A 19303-nucleotide genomic window follows, 5' to 3' on the forward strand; every position below is an offset into this window, starting at 1 on the left:
CGCTCCCTGGGTTCTAGGCTTTTAAACTCTCATGCCTAAAATTTTAATTTAAATGGGAGTCATTAAAACGATTTAAAAAATAGCGGTAATTTAGGTGAATTGTGTGAATAGGTGTGGGTATGAGGATGGCTGTGAAGAGGGGAGGCAGCAGCATAGCAAACTGACAGGCTGGTGGGCAGTGGATCTCCTGAGGATAACTGAGGTCCGTAAAAAGGCTGGGATATGGCATGAATTGAAATTCTAATGTATTGTGGCTACAGAAGCACAAGGGAGAACGGGGAGGAAGAGGAAGAAGAGGTAGAGACAAAGAAACTACGTTTCCCGGCGTACCCCCGCGGCCCCGGGGAGGTGCGGGAGGAGGGCAGGGCAGGGAGCCGCTGTGGGAGACATAACATGGGCGCCTGAGGTCGGGGCGGGCGTAGGGCGGGTTGTGCGCGGGGCCGAGCGGGGGTGCGGGGCGAGGTGAGGCCGGTCCGAGGTGCTGGGCGGGCTGTGCCGGCCCCGCCGGAGGGGAGGGGGCGGGGACGGGGACCGGAGCCAGGGCCGGGTGGCTACGGCCCGGCGGCTCCCGGCACCGCTCCCGTGCAGGCGGCTGCGGCGAAGGAGCTGAGCTGAGCTCGCCCCGCTGGACGCGGCCCGGCAGCCGAGCAGGAGGCGGCGAGGGGCCGGGGCCATGGCGGAGACCGGCTCCGTGCACGCCACCAGGTTCGAGGCGGCCGTGAAGGTGATCCAGAGCCTGCCCAAAAATGGTGAGTGCGGCGGGGGGGGCCCGGCGGCAGCGGCGCCATCGGGGCCGGGCACCGGGAGCGGGCAGGGCCCGGGGGGCGGCGGGCGAGGCCCCGCTGTGCCCGCGGCCTGCGAGGGCGGTGCCAGAGCCGGCGACTGGAGAACCGCTGGAAACCTCGGCGTTAGTGCCGTGCTCCGCCTCTGCCGGGGACACGCCGGCTCGGGCTTCCGAGCTCCTCAGCTGGGTGTATGGACGACGATGTCTGTCAGCTCTCCGCGATTTCAGCCCAACTGAAATCTTGAAGTTGGTTTGACGAAGCTGTTGCCGTGAGTTCCCTCTGCTGAAAGAGTTAACAGAACGGAAAGCAAAAAAAAACCCAAAAAACTAAAACCACAAACCCCAAACAAATAAACAAAACCAACACCAACACCCCCCCAACCCATAACATATCTTTCTTACGAGTAGTGATAATAATTTTTTTAAAAAGTTGGTTATTGCATACATCATTATGGTGTAAGTTAAACTGGATTTTTTTTTAGGTACTAAGATAAAGGCCACTGTAAACTTCTAGTGATTAGAATCGAACCTCAAAGTATTTGATGGATTGGTTAAGAATTTTCCCTGCCAGCTGTTAGAGTTTTATATTTACATTTTCTACCTCTAAAAAAGTGTGCTCGCAGAGGAAGAAAAGAAAACAAAGTCAGGAGGTATGGTGAAACTGTTACTGAAAGTGCTGTCAAATATCCAAAGTAAACAAAAACGCTGCAGAAGGGTGTGTTTTCGGTTCATTGTGTTTGGTTTGGTTATTTTTTTTTACTATTTTTTGTTTTAAGTTCTGGAGTTTCTCAATAAGTTTGTAATGGCAAACTGTCCTTTTAAACTGAGTGAAAGGACACTACTTCAAGTTACTTATTATGTAATTTTTTTATTCTAATCGTGGAGTCTGACCTTAGGAGTAGTAAAGGTTATAGTCCCTTAAACTCAATCTGAAACTCCCTGTTTGTGAAGTAAATATTTTCAGTGGTGCTGGTTCATGGTAGATGAGGTGAAGATGTTCTGTGTTGACTTAAACTGTACTACTGTGAATAAGGCTGTAACAAACTGCAGGCTATTTCCTCACAGAAATACTAAGCTTGTAAAATACTTGTTAATATTCTTGATGACAATTTAATTGTGTTTTAAAATGCTTTCACTAGGTTCATTCCAGCCAACAAATGAAATGATGCTCAAGTTCTATAGCTTTTATAAGCAAGCAACCCAAGGACCCTGTAACATTCCACGACCTGGATTTTGGGATCCCATTGGTAGATATAAATGGTAACTTTTCATGAGTTGTTGTTTTGGGTTTTTTAATGCATGGAGTGGAGGTGTTTAGATGAGTGGCACCTGGAGGAAGAGTTTAGTTAGTTTCTTTTAAGAAAGAAAGAACATTTACAACATGTGATGCTTGAATTAGTTTTCTGTTGTATTCCAACTTTATAGCTCAGATAAGTTATAACTTCTCAGAGTTGCAGGTGGAAACATTCGCTTGGATTCTGCAGGTGGACAGGTTTTTCTTGGGCAACCACCATCATGGTATCTCAGCAGCGTTTATCTCATGGTGTAAAATGAAATTGTAGGTGCTCTGCAGAATGAGTGTTGTGGATGAGTGTCTGGAGTTATTCCTTCTCGAGTTTTCATGTATGGTGTGAGCCTGAAGTAAATAAGTGCTCATTGGTAGCCACTGATACAGCTTCAAGCTCTTGGGGAGAGGTTACATTTATGTGTCTTTCTGGTTTGTCCACTCAGTGGCAGGGCTTCCCACTATCTGTATTCTCCTTGTCCTGGGAAGACTTCTGATTCACCAGATTGCTAAGTTCTCTTTGAAAAGCCAGTGTGAATGTTTTGTTTATTATATTTTAATGATGATTTGTCCTGAAGAACAAGTCTTATTGCTGCCTTTATGGTCATGGTGGACTTGGGATCTGTGAAATGATTCCTCTGACCTTTTTTTTTTTTTTAATTCCTTCCTTTCTCCTCGGGCTCCCCAGGAGAGGGTGCAGGGATATCTTTGCAGAGGACTAGGGTAGTAAGCTTCCACTCACCTGGCTGGTTGTAGCTGGAATGTAAGCCACCAACCTTGGTGTTTTTCTGTAAGTGGGACAACTACTCTGGGATGTCAAATCACATGCAAGACTGAGGAAATGTTTTATTGCAGTCTGTGTTCTGACAGATTCCTTGTGCAATACTGATAAATTTGGTTGCAGTTTTCTGTCTTGCAGAGTTGGAGAGGGGAAGATTTTATTTAGATCGTAAGTAGCTGCTGTGGTAACTGAAGGTGATAGTTACACTATTTGCCTCCTAGGCTGATGTGTCTTTCCCTAATTGCTAAGCTCAGAAAGGAAAGATTTTTCCCATAGCCTTTTCTAACTTGGTAACAGCTGTTTATAAATGCTGGCTGAAGTGTCTGTGCCTGTTATTTTTATACAGCAGAGAGTCTTAGACTTAGTCAAAAGGGAAATGTGTGTGTCTCATATCTGGGCTTGATAACTTTCTGTGTACAAGATCATAGCTAGTCAGTGAGGAACTCTTTGGTCCCCAGTCTGTTCATTTTGTTTCTTTATTGATGTACCATTGTGTGACTATCCTAGCAACTTATATATTTATACTTTAAAAACAATTTTGAATTGTTCTTGCATTTTATTTGTATCAGAGAAACTTTGGGCATTACATAACTGACCTACTTAAGGCCAGGTTGAAAAAAATCCAGTACGTCCTGAAGATACTGAAGGTGTATGTGACTTTCTTTCCTAGGGATGCTTGGAGTGCCTTGGGAAACATGTCCAAAGAAGAAGCCATGATAGCCTATGTTGAAGAAATGAAAAAGGTAAGTTTACTGATGAGAAGAAGGGATCTCCTAAAATGTTCCAGAAATAAGGAATGTGAAGTGGTTCTTGCTGACTACTGTTGTCAAAGCTTCAAATGAGTTATCCCCTGTGTGAACTGTTCATTTCAGTACAGTGCTGTTTGGCCCATAGGGAGAAGAAAATTATGTAGTTCATTCTAAAGCTAGAATTGTGTTGTTTTCAGAGAAACAGGAGAGCTCTAGCTGATATGGAACTTAAATGACAGACGTGAAGAAAGTGAATTATTGAAATCATGGTAAAGGAGGCAGTGGGGAAAACAGTGAAACCTAAAGTACAGCAGAAGAAAAGCTGTACTGCAAACTGCCTCAGTTCTTAGAGTTGGGAGATCCTTATCCTGAAAAAGAGATTAAAACAACTCTCCAGAAGGTCTTCAGGAGCAAAAGTCTCGCTATCATGACTGGAGACATGATTATAATCAAATATATAAACTTAATTATCTTTGATTTTTCAGAAAGAATTCATGAACCTGAATTTTCTGTACTTGTCATGAAAATATTCCCTGTATATTGTAGTTGCAGTCAAACAGTCAGCATTGAGTAATGTGCTCTGTTTTGGAATAGAGGTGTAACCTGTAAACAGTCATAGTTGCTATATTAAGCAGGAATTGCAGCATTAACTGAAGTAAACAGAGTTTAAGTTTCTTGTCTTATTAACTAACCGTTTTCACTGCAGTGTATTTGCTGAAGCCTTTCTAGGTGGCTTTTCTTGTTTAAAGATTATTTGCTGTCAATCTGGATAAAAGTGTAATTGTAATCTATTATTTTAATGACATGAGCATCAAGGGGGAAAATCTTAAGTTCTGCTCTGAATACAGTTGCTTTTTTTCCAATGCCACTATGTCTACCTCGAACTCTTAACCTGTTTAATGGTTGATACAACAAAAACCTTTACTAGGCAAGGAGCTGGAGTCTGATTTACCGATCTTTTTCTTGTCCGTAATTTTGGTAATTTAGTTCCTGCTGGTCTTACTGTATCTGCTTTAAAATGACAAATAAGCAACTCCAGAAAACACAGAAGGCCAAATGCTGTTTGTTTGATAAAAAAATCTTACTAAATTTTAATAATATTTTTTGAATGTGTGCCACAAGGTTTAGTGCCTCATATCAGATCTTGGATTCAAAATGTGGTAATACTTCAGTAGACTACCTTTTTTTTTTTTTTTTCCAGCATAGTAACTGCTTTGGTCAGGACTCTAAAACTAAGTGAAACTGCAATGTTTGTTCTAAAAAAAACCTCTAGTGAGCCTCCTCTGAGGAGATCTGCTTACTTGGCCCTAATGAAGCACAAATATTCTGCCTCTGTATGATTTACATGTAGGGATTGGAGAGCAAATGACTTCTTGCCTTGCTCAGCTTTGAAACTGGGGAATCTGTTTACCCTGCTTTGATGCTGTTTCAACTCTCACATTTGAAATACTAGCTTCAGCTTTTCCAACCCAATTGATTCTACTTGAAATGTCAGTGGAGTGCATTTCAAATGGATCCACTGGGTTGTTCTATCAGCACATACTGCATTAATCCTTGTGGTCTTACTGTGGGCAGTCTGCTGTTGCAGCATAGGTATCCATGTCTAAGGGGGCAAAAAACCACTTGTACACTGGTGTCACAGGACTGTGTTTAAGGGTGTATAAGATTGCCATATTCCCCTCAGCCTCCGGGGCATGTCCCTAGCATTAGTGCATTGTGTTTGGGCTATACATACATCAGATGACCCTGTCACAAGAGGCTTTTATTCTAAACTTGTTTGTTGGTTTTTTTTCCCCCCTCACTTAATGTGGTAGCCTTGAAAATTGCAGATGTTCAGGAATGTGTCTGGATGAGGTTTTGCAGTGCTGGTGAGAGATGACCAAATGTCTTATTTCTAGCTAAAGTAAACAAAATGCACCTGAGCTCAGATTCAAGGTTAATTTGTTTCAAGTAGCATTTCTGAAATTTTATATTGCAATACTGCTGAAACTAACTTATTTACACTTCAGATATATTGTTTTGTTACATATTAGAAATAAGTGATATCCTAGCATGAAGAATTATTAACTATATGGTGCTTCTAATTTAAAACTTGAGTCTTTATATATGAGTTGTCTAATATAGAAAGAAAACAGTAATTCAGGATACATAAAAACTTATTTTGTGCTTTAAAATTTTGAGACTGCTTATTATGCCTAGTGGCTATATAAGCAAGTATTTGGTTTTGTTTGTGAAAAGTACTCGCTCTTTTCATACTCACATAAAAGCTATCAGTTAGAAAAGATTCTAAGAACTGCTCCAAGTAGCACAGAGGATATTGAGGTCTGTTTAGAACAGATGGAGAGCAGTTATGTGCAGACATTGTAGAAATGCATGTGTGAAAGAGTTTAGAGAGCTGGCTCTAGAAGTAAACACATAACAAACACAAGTCTTTTATTCTAGAATAGGCTTCTGGTTTCTCTCAATGTTATTGAAGTAAAAAAAAAGTAATCACAAAACTGTTCAATCTCTGCTTCATATCCAGCTCTGTATTGGAGTATTTCTCTCTAACAAACACGAAATGAATTATATACACTGAATAGATCAGAGAAGTGGCAATGAAACAGCAGTTTGATAGGACTGCTGTCTCTTGGTATTCTTGACTGATTTGCAAGTGATGACATGATGACATGATTGCCTGCCTGGTGCTCCTGCTTTGTGAAATAATGCCATAGCTTTTGCTCCTGCTGCTTAGTGGTGTGCTTGGTGCTTTCGAGCAGCATGTTCTGTGGCAACTTGTACCTTCATCTGTTGCTTTCTTGGTGCTCCTCTGGAGGAGGAGATGCCCCGTAGCTGTTAGTTTGCTTCAACATGAGTTTTTTTCCTATAGCTATTGAAGCTTTTAAAATACAATAACTAAAAAAGTAGAGGGTGAAAGAGGAACAAAGCTATTGACAAAAAGCTTGGTTAAAAGGACTTAAATTAGACAAAAATATTGTGTGCTTTTAAAATAGTATTCAGTTATTGAATCTCTTCTGTTTAATCTATTTTAGATTTAAGATTTTTCATTCCTATCAGATGATCGAAGGTATTATTTTTTATTAACTTAAAATGAAGAAATGCTCCAAATTACTTCAAGAGCAGAACTTGGTTTTAGTTTATTCTTCCTCTAAGTATTTCTTTGTCCTGTCCCAGTTTTGCTGTATTGTGTCCATTTTTATGTTTGGGTTTAGGTGGACCCAGTAGAGTACTTTTGATCTGCTCCTTGCATTCCACTGAAGATGTCAGGGTTTGACAATACGAAGAATGCTCTAAGACAAAACAAGTCTTTAAGTTTTATTTTCTCTGTGGAAAGACTTGTTTATAAAATAATTATATCAGATAACAGCAGCCTGTTGAACTTTGAGATGGTTTAGTTTGAAATTGCTGAAGTAATGGATTCCCAAGTCTACTAATAAATACTGTGCCAAGGCTGTCTTTTAGTGTTGGCAATTGCATTTGCTCTGTCATCTCTTCTTCACCTAAAAGAAGTTAATACAACTAGAAGATTCTTGTCTAGTAATTTACTTTTATGTCGTTTTCCTCTAATTAAAAAAAAGGTAAAAAAATCAGAATAACATATTTAATGACTTAGTGAAACGTTGCTGAGCTTTACGATGACCAGCAGTTTCTAGAATCAATTGAAATCAACGAGTCATGGAAATGCTGTTTCATAAGATGCTTCATATTTTGGATTTGTGCAGATTCTTGAGAGTATGCCAATGACGGACAAAGTTGAAGAATTACTTCAAGTAATAGGCCCATTCTATGAAATAGTAGAAGATAAAAAGAACAGAGGATCTGACCTAACCTCAGGTTCGGACAAATAACTTCCTTTGTACTACTAATAATCATAACTCAGTATTTTTGGGGGCTTGTTTGCTGTAAATGATTTTAAAACTAAATGTTGCATCTTTCTGTTCATTTGCTTTACCATATGGCAGTTCAAATGGAGAAAGTCGCTAAGTATTTGGAAGGTAGGAATAATAAATTATGTGTAAATCCATCGTTTCCATTGTTTTGGTGCTGTAGTAACTCCCTGCTAACACTTGTGACTTCTGGGCTTGCCATCTCATTAGGCTGGGCTTTGTTTTATTTTACTTTTGAGGTGATTAGACCCAGGAAGCTGCATGTTTAGTCCTTGTCTACAGGCTTTTTGAGCTGCTGAAGGAAACCTCTTCCTGAAAAAAGGAGAATATTTAAAACAAAATAACTCTCCCGACCAAATTTGGTTTCTGCCTTTCCATTAAGAAAAGAAACAAATAATGTGTACTGCTACATTCTGATGTTGCTATGGATTATCAAACTAAATGCAGTTCTGGTAATAAAGTTTTGTCATCTGATTTAAAATTTAAAGAAATCCACAATCAAAACCCATGCTTTTTTAATCATGACTTTTCAAATATATACAAGTTTTCTGAGGCTCAAGTTCATGAAGGGAATATTTAAACATTTTAAATTCTGACAAGTGGCAAACCTAGTGGTGTCATAACTGCATACAAATCAATGTGGTTATTTTTATTTAGCAATACCATTGTGAGAATGTTTTGATTATAATAATTATTATGTTACAGGTAATGTGTTCATAAGGTTGTCATATAAGGCTTACAGTTGTTTAAATCTGGCTTAAAATTACATTTGAAAACTGAATTGCAACACAGTGAAACTTGAAACAGTTTATAAAAAACAAACCATTGCACAAATAAATTAATGTGTTTAAGAAGTAGGAGTCAACTAGTTAAGTTGCATTTTGTATATAGCTTTTTTCCTCCTGCCTTGAAGGAACATAGTTTTGGTATCAAGTGTCAGAGAAACAGAAATAGTTTTTCATTGTTTTGGGGTAATGGTAGAAGTTTTTAAATGGCCATTTTGAAAGTGGTGTAACTTTTTTCTCGATTTAAAATTGTGTATATTTCATGTGTGGGATGTAATAAGTTTACCTGACAGCTGGATTGATGGGCAGATTGTAAGAGTATCAGTAGATTCAGGTCAGTGATCTGTGTAATAAGGATTTACTTAGACTCGGTGTCTATGGCACAGTGCCAGAAGTCAGATCTTAAAAAAAGTGGCTTGTCTAGGCACATAGAGAATCATGGAAGTTAAACTGTACCCATTTCCATAACAAATCTAGCATGATTGTCTTTTAAAGAAGAAGCTTAAATCTAAGGCAGTGTAAGTTAAACAGAATAGCAAATTTCAGCTCTGCCTTGTTCAGTCATTGTTGCAATAAATCTGGTGATACGTTGCAGCTTTAAACAGTATAATCAACATCTGATGATGCCACAATAAATTGAGAGAATTTTCAGAGTCCTTTGTATGTTATAACTGTACCATTGCATTTCTTTGGTGCCCCTGCAACTTCCCTGATTAAAAGTGAAGCTGGAAATAATTATTATTTTTTACAGTACAGATACAAAAATATTTCAGAGAAGTATGGAAGCATGAGTACCTTCAGTCTTCCAGATAGACCCTAAAGATAGAACCAATGTACCCAAGTTTTTGTTTGAGATGGTGTAGACACTGGTGACAATACTGATAAAAATTGACACATGGTTATGTTTTGATTGTGTGAGTTCCTTTAGTCCTGTTTCTTCCCCTACTCCCAAGCCCCTGCACTTTGTAAGTTCTGTTGTGGAAGGCGTTTTTTCACAGACAGGCAATTGGTATGTTCTGGAAACTGGGACTCTTCACTATCTTGCTTCATATTGCACCCCCATCTTCTGGTCCATTCTGTTTTGAGTTTACTTTCCATTCTTCCATCAAACTTTAATCTGTATGCAGATCATTATCTCATTGTTTAAGAATTGCATGCCACTACTTTAAAATCAACAGTTTCTTGAATTAGCGAAAGAGATTGTCTTGAAGTTCAGTGTATATCTGCTATGGATGTGTATCATCTCTAGCAGAGTGGCCTCAACAGAAAAGTGTAGCCTTTTAAAGTTGAATTTCTACTCCTTGTGGTTTCATTGAAAATGTTAAATAGAAACCATTGAAATGCTGTCTTCCTGAATCAATAGAGCTCATGCCTTTTTATTAAAGATCACTAAAGCCTTATGTGCCAGAATTAAAGTGACTTGTAACATCTACTAGAAAACAAGGACAAATTTACCAGATCCAGACTTGAATGAGTTGGTAAAGAATGGAAAATAGAGGATTCCCTCCAATAGGCTGAACAAATCTGAGGGTTATTTCGAGAGCATATGACTTGGGTGGTGTTTGGAAATGTCATCCTGCAGCTGTGTGAGAAGCTTGAGTTCTCTGTGAAGTTGTGTCAGTAGTCTCTTTCTGACAGGCATGAAGTACTTCTGTAAAGAGAAAATTATTGGTAAATTATTTTCAGATACATGAAATACTGGACATCAAAGAAATGGGCCCCTAGCTGTCACAGCACTGCAGAAAAGAAGAGGTAACTCTTGCAGTATTACAGAGGGACCCTTTTGATTGCAGCTGCTGGAAGAATAGAGGGACTGTCATGTAAGGTGGATGGGTGCTTTGGAAGAGCAACCTTACAACTTTTTGCACTTGCTAACAAATGCACAAGAAATGTGATGTCCAAGCCAATGCTAAAAAGGCAAAGAAGCTTTAAAATACCATTGCTCAGTAAATTTGAAATTTTCAGAGTGGGCATTTAAGCTTTCTTATTGTGCTATACCTGAGGAAACCAAAGGTGGGCTAGAATTGTTACCCTAGTGGCCTGATAGTGGGTGAAAATGTCAAGAGTTTCAGAGCCAACTCTCCCTTCAGAATGTTTCCCTGAGAATGTTTGTGGATATTTTCTTTTTTCTGGATGTGAGTAAATCCGAAGTGGGGCAAGAAAATCTGTACCTGGCAGGCCTACATTGAGTTAAGGTGTATGAACAACTAAGCAGAATATCTGGAAATTGTTCACAAGGTTTTCAGTAGAATTTTTCTGTGTACTCTTTCTGCTTTGTGACAAGGCATTTAATCTGTTTTAAAATCCTGCTTAATAAAGATGACCCTTTGCCTGTGTGCTGAGCAGTAGCAATGTTAGTAAGCCTTTGTGAAGACTAAATGTTCCCTCAAGTAATGACAAGTTACGCACTGCAGAGGCTGTGGAAAGTTTCAGCATTATAATAATCCTAAATTTTGTCATCCTAATGAGTGTTTTTCTTCTGAAAGCTTTGCTCCCAGCTGTGTTGCAGTTGCACCAGATGAAGGCCTGTTGAAGCAAGGTGACTGGTATTGCTGCTTATGCTGGTTTTGGGCAGTGCTGATTGCAGTATAGACTGCTCGTGGTAGGAGCCCACACAGGGCACTGCTTCAGGAGCAGCTTGTGGGAATGGCAGAAGCTGACCTGGCTCACAGGCAGTTACGGCTGTTTAACAATGTGGTTGGTGTCTTCCTGCATTGGATATGGGAGCTAGGTTTAAAAGACAATACTCACTGAGGTCTGTGTGCTTTTAGAACAAGCAAATACATGTAAACATTTGTATTTCAAAGGCAGTAGTTAGTACAGGACATAGTTCAGCTTTAAAAGCTTAATTATTACTTTCCAGGTAGAAATACTTTTCTTACTCTTAAATTCAGTATATTTTCCAACTGTGTTTCTTTAGATTGCATATGACTAGTTTATCTTTTCAAATAGTTTTGTTTTCTCAAGGACCACCTCAGGTTATTTTCAGCATCTTTACTTTCTAATGGAGCATTTAGTGGCATGGTCTTCCTGCTTGTGCGTGAGCCTTTACCGTGAAACACCCTCCTTTTCCTTCATAAATTCACTTTTTTGTGGCCGTTTGTCTTCAGAGATACTTGCTAAACATTTCTTTCCCTCTCCTTCTGCCTTTCTTCAGTAGGATTTTTAAGGAACTCAGTGGCTGTGAATCTTAGTCCTTTGTAAAAAGGGGAAAAAGAGCTAAAATTCCCGTTGCTCTTAAACTGCTGTGCTTTAGTAAGTTATGTTAGTGGCTGCACTACAGCCAGGAGGTGCATTAAGGCAGGGTAAGTGTGGGGTAGGAGGGCTGATCGGTACGTGAGGTGTTTAGAATTCCATCCTTTCAACTTTTTCTCCTCTTCTAGTTTCCAGTGGTAAGCTAGTAGGCATAATCAAGGTTACAGATTATATTCAGGAAGGCTAGAGTGAAACTTATTAACAAAAATATTAGTATACTATCTCAGTAGTGTAACCTTCAAAAGCATCTAGAACATTCTCTACAGTGTTTGCTGCAGGATGGGATTGTTATATAAGATTTAAGGGCTGGGCCAGCAAGTGCCAGTCAGTGGAGAGTATCAATGAGATGTGGATCAGTGTCTCAACAATCTGTGGCTTGTCCTCTTGGCATATATGTCTGATTCAGGCTTTACACACCAAATCTGAGCCCACTTTGTGACTCAACTTCAAGCTGATGGCTTTATGTCAGTGATGTCTAACTGTGTTCGAAATTAGGGCAGAGCATCGGTTTAGCTCTGCAGTGATCTATCGCCACAGGATGAGCAGCAGAATATCCAAATGTGAAAATGTAAGATTAAAAATTGTTTCTTTCAAAGTGGAGGGAGCTACGAGAAGATTTCTTTCATGAAAAGTAAAGCCTGTCTGTATTGCATTTCATGCTGAGTTGAGTCAGCAGTAACAGTTTTGGTGCGTAATTGGTTGTTGAACTTGGATTTTTTTCCTTCTAGCCAGACAAGATTTCACTGCAAAACAGAAAATAAGTGTCAAAAGCTCTTCAGGTTTTGAGAATCTAGAAGATGTGTACTGACTTGCTATAAAATGCTGGTGCCTATTTTAGCTGTCTCGTAGTTAAGCTCTTGTGATGAGAGAACTGAAATGCAGATTTCTCATAGCTCTATTCCACAAAGACAAGCTACAAAGAAGCAGTAGCTTCAGGTATGGGAGGCGGGGCAAGAACAGATGTGGGTAGTTGTCTCTTGATTGCTGTCAGAAAAGTTCCCAGTGGAAACAGGCTGGTGTTTCATGTGTAACTTTGTTTAGCAAAAATAATTAATCATAGCCTCTAAGATGTATGGAAAAGCCATTTTTGTTATCTGTGAGGCTGGGTTTGATATGGGCTTTGTAAAAGCTGTTCAGCCGGTAGGCTTGGAGCAGATGGCAGGAGAATATAATCTTATTTCCTTTTTGTTTGGTTATTTTTTTTTTGTATAGAGCAAAACAATTTTTGATTCAGGCTACGATATGTAACTCATCAATGTGGCTTTGTGTTGTTTTCAAGCATAATTCAGTTTTCTTTATGGGGTTCCGAGTTCACTGTGCTCATGTTTTTTATTTTCTGGGACAAAACTGAAGAATCTCATAATGCTCTTCTCTACTTGCCATGCACAGTGAAAGGTCCAAATGATGACTGTATCTCTTCCACACAGAAGAGAGCTTAGCGAGTTCTGCTTGTTCTCCCAGAGGGAAGTAGTACCAGCCATGGGGACATCCTGGATCCTGGAATCATCTTACTATTCTTGCAAGTTACAATAAATATCTAAGAAGCAGCTGTTTTTCATGTCCATTCTCACATGCTGACTAAGGTGTTGACACTAAGCTGGCAAAGCCTGGATCCATTGGTCTTGCTGCACATGCACCATGTAACCGAGCTGTGTGTGCTTGGTGGCCCTGTACTCTGGACAGCCAGTGGCCTTCGTGGAACTACTGCTGGTGCTGGGAATGCCTATGGAGCAGCTGCTCTTCTCCCTGGGCTTCTCTGTCAGGAAATCCCAGGCAGGTTGTCTCTACTGGCAGAAGGCTCAGGATCATCAGGGAGGAAGGAAATGTATCCAAGTCAACCCCCAAACTTGGCAACTTTATTTATATGGAATGTATTCTGAAAATTCAAGGGAAAAGGTACTGGTGATATGGATGGAGATGAGAAACTCCTTAGATACTGAAAAGTATCAAGGTCTAGGATGACTAGTCAGTTATCCTAAATACTGTAATTGCAAGTTCATATAAATGTCTCAGAAGTTGCTGTTGTCTGTGTTTGTTCTTACCCACAAACTGTTGGTTTTGTGTTTATTAATGGTAAATAAAGACATGAGTATTGTTGATTAAATTGTATTATTAAATATACTGGCATTTCTTCGAGAGTAACAGCTTGAAAAGCACATAAGCAGAGAGAGGAGTGCTGACAAAACAAGGCTGTAGTCTTTTGGAGTATATTAAAAAAAATAAAAAGAAGGATAGGCTTCTTTTTCTTAGGAAGAGCTGGCTGCCATGATCTGTGTGCTTAGGCAGTACATTTTTTCAGAGAACTTGCACCTAATGCACTTAAAAGAGATAAAACTGTAGTAGTTAAAGGAATTCAGTATTTTTCTGTCTGTGTTTCTGACAGACCCTTCTAAAATCTCTTTTTATTTGTGATGGCAGCTTGTTTGAGTACTGTAGAACAGATGTTACAGAGCAGGCTCGGCCCCTGGAAATTTTCTTTGTAGTGTCCTATATTAAAAAGGATGGAAGGAAATGAGAGTATAGAAACCCTTGTTCTGGCTGAAGAGCTTATTGCTCCCAGATGCTTCCATGTGCCCCTCCTCTCTCACTGCAATCACTCCTTGCACTGCTTTGATACATCAGTTTCAAAAAGGAGGTGGAGATTTGTGTAACCAAGTGTATTGGAAAGGCAGGACACTGTTGCGCAAACCTGGAATTGAAGCAGGGAGCCTACTTGGGTTGGTAACAGGCATGAAATCCCAGGTGGTGATGGCAGGAAAAGAATTACAGTTACCTGATTATGAAAACAGTTTTGTACAGCACATAAGTCTCTTTGAGACTTAAAAATTTTGACAGAGCTTGAGTCTACTTAAACACAGGTGTGCAGGGACATCCCTGTATAAGGTGATGTAAGTATAGGTCATGGAAAAAGTCTTAGTGGCTAAGACTTTGCTGCTATTGAGCAGATAGTGAAGTTGTGATATTTTACAAAAGCACATAATTTTTATTAAGCACTGAAGACATACACAGCTAGTTAAACGTTTTATCATGTCTTTCATCTGCTGTTGTAGACTGGCTCATGGTCACTGGTGTTTTCACAGTGTGTGAGAGGCTGTAGAACTTGTGTGAAGATGATACTGTGGTGTACTGGGCTAACCATCAGTACAGCTCCAGCAGTGCATGTTAATTTTGTATAAGAATTATATGCCTGTTCAGAAAAGAAAAATCCAAGGCATTTAAGAAAAACTTGCTAGGCTAGGTTTTCTCTATAAAATGACCTTCAAGCTGGGGCTGATCCACAGATCCCAAACTCCCATCTAGGTAACAAAAATTGCCTTTGAATATGTGGAGAATTAGAAATCACATACTTATTTCTGAGAAACTTGGCCTCATTATACAGGTTATTCAGAAAAACTGTAGTGCTGCCTTTAAAGAAATATATTTAGAATGGTTCATAGGAAATCTCTTAATAGAGCTGACACAAGAAAATAAACATCTAGTGAAAGCTTGTAGAGAAGCTGCATGTCTGTTCTTCATATCCTTTCCATCTTGCCATTTTCTTTTGTTAAATCCTTCTTGCTTCTGTTTTCATGTTGTTACTGTTATACAGCTCTTAGTATATAGGATTAAAAAACCTCAGACCCCACACTCCAGGCTTTTACAGAAGAGAACTCCTTCTATGGCTACAGAGCAGTACAGCTTTGATTTAGAAAACTGTCACAAATCTCACAGTTTGATGTAGGCAGTGAGATGAAAGTAATAAACCAAGAGGAATTCTATAGTATCTAAACTAGGGCAACAGAAAAAGCTACTAACATTTTGCCTGCAGATGAAGTGAGTAAATGGAATAAAGGGGCTGGCTGAGTGGGATTAGCACAAACCAAGTAAGGTTTTAAAAGGTTGCTTAACTTGTGTCATTCAAGTTAAGAAGATACATTCCCCAGGGAACAGCCATTAACCTACCAACAGGGCCAGTAGAAGTCACTACTAGTTGGCTCTGTTTAGTCTTTAACTGTCACCCCTAGGATTAGTCATCGTATCTGGTTTCTTAGCAGATGCTCAAAGCAACAAGGAGGATGGCAGCAAACTGTGGTTTTACAGTGTAGTAAAAGCAATTGGGGATGGATGTGATGAGGATAGGAGTGCAAGGGTTCTGAGGAAAAGCATACCACTAAGTGTGGCATTTCCAGTGGCCAAAACTCTGTACAATGATGTGTTCTTCAGAGCCTGCATCAAAGTGGTGTCTCTTTAGGGTCTTTAGGAACACTGTTGCTAAGAATATCTCTGTGGAAGAAATATGATCCTGATGGATTTCAGTTATTCAGGTGTCCTGTGGCGTGATATAAATCTGTTCATACATTCTCTCAGTTCCTCCTCTTTATTTAAATGTGTGTGATGTATCAGAAGTTTCCTCAAATGAATAATATTCCTACTGAAAGTAAGTGAAGAAAGAACATGCTTGAATGTTCAAAGACATTCTTTTCAAAAAGAAAAGAAGTAAATCTTAGAAAAAAGCTTATTGTATATCTGTGGTTTTTTACAGTATCTATGGTAGGGTGAGGAGCTTTGCAGTTCTAATTCGCCATTCTTCACAGTCCAGCGTTCCTCCTAGTCTTGTCTTTCCTGTTTACTCCCACGGCTGGGTAGGACACACAGATTATTGTGTCCCCACCCCCTCGTTGTTCAAAGGGAAGGGTGATTTGTGCCCTGCCATGCCAAGGGAGCTGTGTCTGTGCCTAATGCTCATGCTGTGAGGACAGAATTGCTGCCTTATCTTTCTCATGTTGCTGCTTCTCACAAAAACATCTCAACAACTGGGATTCACAATTAATGAAACATGATTGTGAGAAATAAACTGGGAATATTTTGGATTTCAGTTTTGTGAAACATTTCATTGCAAATAAGCAAGTGTTCTTCAGAGAGGAGAAAATGAGCAGGTGATTGCTTATATTCTTGTAGTTGAGAGGAATTTCCAATTCTGTTTTTACAATAAAGAAGTCAGTTTTTTTAATCTTCAGATAAGAGTTGGATTACATCAATCTAAAATAGTGATGCAGGGTGTCCACAGAAACCTTACCTTGCAACAAAACTAAGGTGAAGATAATATTTAACATATTCATTATTACTATACAGTAAGTTATTTTGCATTTTTACTTTTTTGAAGTGCTGTGGATAAGCTTGGAAACTAGAGGAATGTGGGAAGGCTCCTCACTGGGAGGCTAAAGCAGAAAAACCCCTTAGCTCTAAATTACCATGCAGCAAAGAAAGTAGTGAAGCTTGTTTGGCAACTCCAGTATAATTGGATGTCATTTTGCTGTTTAATGTTAAGCCTAAATGTAAGAATTAATCTCTCAAGGTTCTGACAGGGGAATGTAGAAATTATTCAAATGGAATGCTGTGGTGACAATTAAAACAGTCAGATTTCAGCCTTGGAGTCAACATATAAATTGTGTGAGTGTCTTAAAGAAACTGCCCCCTCTTTGTACCTTAATCACTCTGTCCTAACATAGGGGGTTTAAATGATCGTCAGGATGTTTGACCATATCTGTTTTACCAGAGGTGGTAGAATTGTCCTTTATATACTCCATATTTTTAAAGAATTGTTACCTTGCAATTCTTCATACAGAGTAAATTGTCTGTGATCCTTGGAGTGATCAAAAATGTGGAAAGCAAGGATTTAGCAGTTACTTTGTCTATTTCAAGATTTATTTTTTTAAATATTTATGAAAAAAATGCTCAGTGTATATATTAATTTTGTCAACTTTTGCACTGCAATCAGAGAATTTATTTCCATATGCCCTTTGCTAGATAAAGATCTGTATAAACTTTAGTCTTACCCTTTTTTGTGACTGCCTAGATTACAGCAAGAGATGCATGAAACACCATCTTTACCTTACTCAGAATTGTGTTCACATAATTGAATAGAATGTTTCAAAATTTGCCTTTGAATTGAGAACAGTTTTGAAGTATTTCAGACCAGAAGGGAACTTCTGTTAAAACACTGACTTCTGGGTTTCAAATAACACGACCACATCAGTCCCAGTTAAAATGTTACTGCAGCTGTACCCTAATTACAGTAATAGTCTTGGTCTGAGACTGGGTAGTGAAAGTGGCCTCCTGTCTGTTCCCAGGGGGCTTTCTCAGAGTCACCGAGAATCTTTGCACCAGCAGCCAGGCACTCAGTGATGGGCCGCAAAAGAGAAACTCTAAATCAATTAAGAAAGAATTTACAGAAATAAGCTGCTGTTACTTGGTACATCTTCTAATATGGAAGTAGTTTTGTAGAACTATGGCTGATAGTTTGAGGAGGGAGTGGTTACATGCTTGTTTCTTTTAAAATACATCTTTTTTTCTTCTTTGATTTTTTTCTTAGACCTCAGTAATGTCATGAATTCCACTTCAAATATAAAGGCTGTAAATGGAAAAGCTGAAAGTAGCGACAGTGGAGCGGAATCAGAAGAAGAGGGGCTTCGTGAAGAGGAAGAAAAAGAACCGCAGATAAATGGAAAGGGTATGTTTTCTGGACCACTGTCTCTGCCACAGTTATTCTTAACCGCCTAAATGGCAGAAAATCCCAAAGAACCATGAATGTTTTTCAAGAGAATTAGGTGCAAATACACATGGATGCCTATGTGAACAATGGCTGTCTCTCAGACTAGGTTATAAGAATTAAAACTAGTACAAATTTGTGAGCTATGCTGTACAGTTTTTAACTTGTGTAGCAAGTTCTGTCAGTAGGTTAGATAAACATCTATACCCTTTATTGTTTTGGGGTTTGTTGCCAGTGCTTTTTGTAAGAGCTGTGAATGGCTACATGGCCTGTAAGTGTAGCATTGAAAATTACTTTTTTTTTCTTCAGAGAAAATAAAACAGAATTTTCAATGTGACTCATTTAGAGGGTCCATAAAAAGTTTGATGCTGGAAACACCAGCATCTAGTGAAAACCAAATTATATATTTAGAATTCTATACAGATTTTTTCCTCCAAGGACATTAGGATTATTATTTAGTTTAGCAGAGAGACTTGCTTTGGATTTGCTTACTTATGTTTTAAGTATCATCTGTTCTTTATGCAAACTAAATTTTATATTTACGGTTTTTACAGGAACAGAACAATCCACACAAATGTGAATCCAGGAGCATTTACATGTTTTGTTCTGCAGATACATTATACATACAGTCCATTAGAAAGTGAGCTACTTGAAGAAATATATTTTGAGCTATTAGGTGCATAGCTTTGCAAAGTTCTCTTGTTCTTTTACAGACTATAAGAATGCGAAACCCGAATCAGCAGCTGCTAAGGATTTGGAAGGTATTGTTAGGAATGGCTTTATCACAGATATGCAGAATGGCATCCAGACCAAATCTGCCTTGAATGGCTTGAACCCAGAGGAAGAAACAAATAAAGAGGAGCCAAGCCTAGAAATAGCTAATAACAGTGCTCACCAAGGTATTGTCCTTACAAGACCATGTTTTCATTTGCACATGTTTTTAATGGAAAATACTCTTTTCTTGAAAGCTCAATCCTGGGATTCAGAGACTAGCAGTGGTGTCTCAGTTGCAGAAACCTGAAGACAGAAAACTCAAAAAAAAAGAATTAATTCCAGTTTAAAATAAGGCTTTCTCTTAGGATCTCCTACAGAAAGAGAGATGAATTGAGAAACAGAGAGGCCCAAACCCACAGAATTAGAATTTTCTTGTATATCATTATGCTACCAAAGTGAATACTATTTGCCTTTGAGGGCAAATCTGTAGTAAAATAAAAATCACTGATATCATATTTATTGTTCTCAGAGGCT

At 39.0% G+C, this 19303-nt stretch overlaps 1 protein-coding gene across 4 annotated transcripts in view; it reads left to right on the forward strand.

Annotated features, from left to right (window-relative positions):
• The first annotated feature begins 514 nt into the window (after window positions 1-514).
• Window positions 515-19303, forward strand: part of LOC116798656 (acyl-CoA-binding domain-containing protein 5) — a 30426-nt gene continuing 11637 nt past the window's right edge. The window contains exons 1-7 of one of the 4 annotated variants that reach the window (XM_032711225.1): window positions 558-749; window positions 1924-2044; window positions 3521-3593; window positions 7322-7433; window positions 7562-7594; window positions 17879-18016; window positions 18769-18954. In XM_032711225.1, coding sequence (XP_032567116.1) covers window positions 674-749; window positions 1924-2044; window positions 3521-3593; window positions 7322-7433; window positions 7562-7594; window positions 17879-18016; window positions 18769-18954 — 739 coding nt within the window. In that variant the 5' untranslated portion in view covers window positions 558-673. Of the gene's footprint in view, window positions 750-1416; window positions 1435-1923; window positions 2045-3520; window positions 3594-7321; window positions 7434-7561; window positions 7595-17878; window positions 18017-18768; window positions 18955-19303 lie in introns of those variants that run through there. The other 3 variants (XM_032711243.1, XM_032711234.1, XM_032711248.1) reach the window with 3 other exon arrangements.

The sequence above is a fragment of the Chiroxiphia lanceolata genome, chromosome 1, assembly GCF_009829145.1.
Source record: "Chiroxiphia lanceolata isolate bChiLan1 chromosome 1, bChiLan1.pri, whole genome shotgun sequence".
Lineage (NCBI taxonomy): Eukaryota > Metazoa > Chordata > Aves > Passeriformes > Pipridae > Chiroxiphia > Chiroxiphia lanceolata.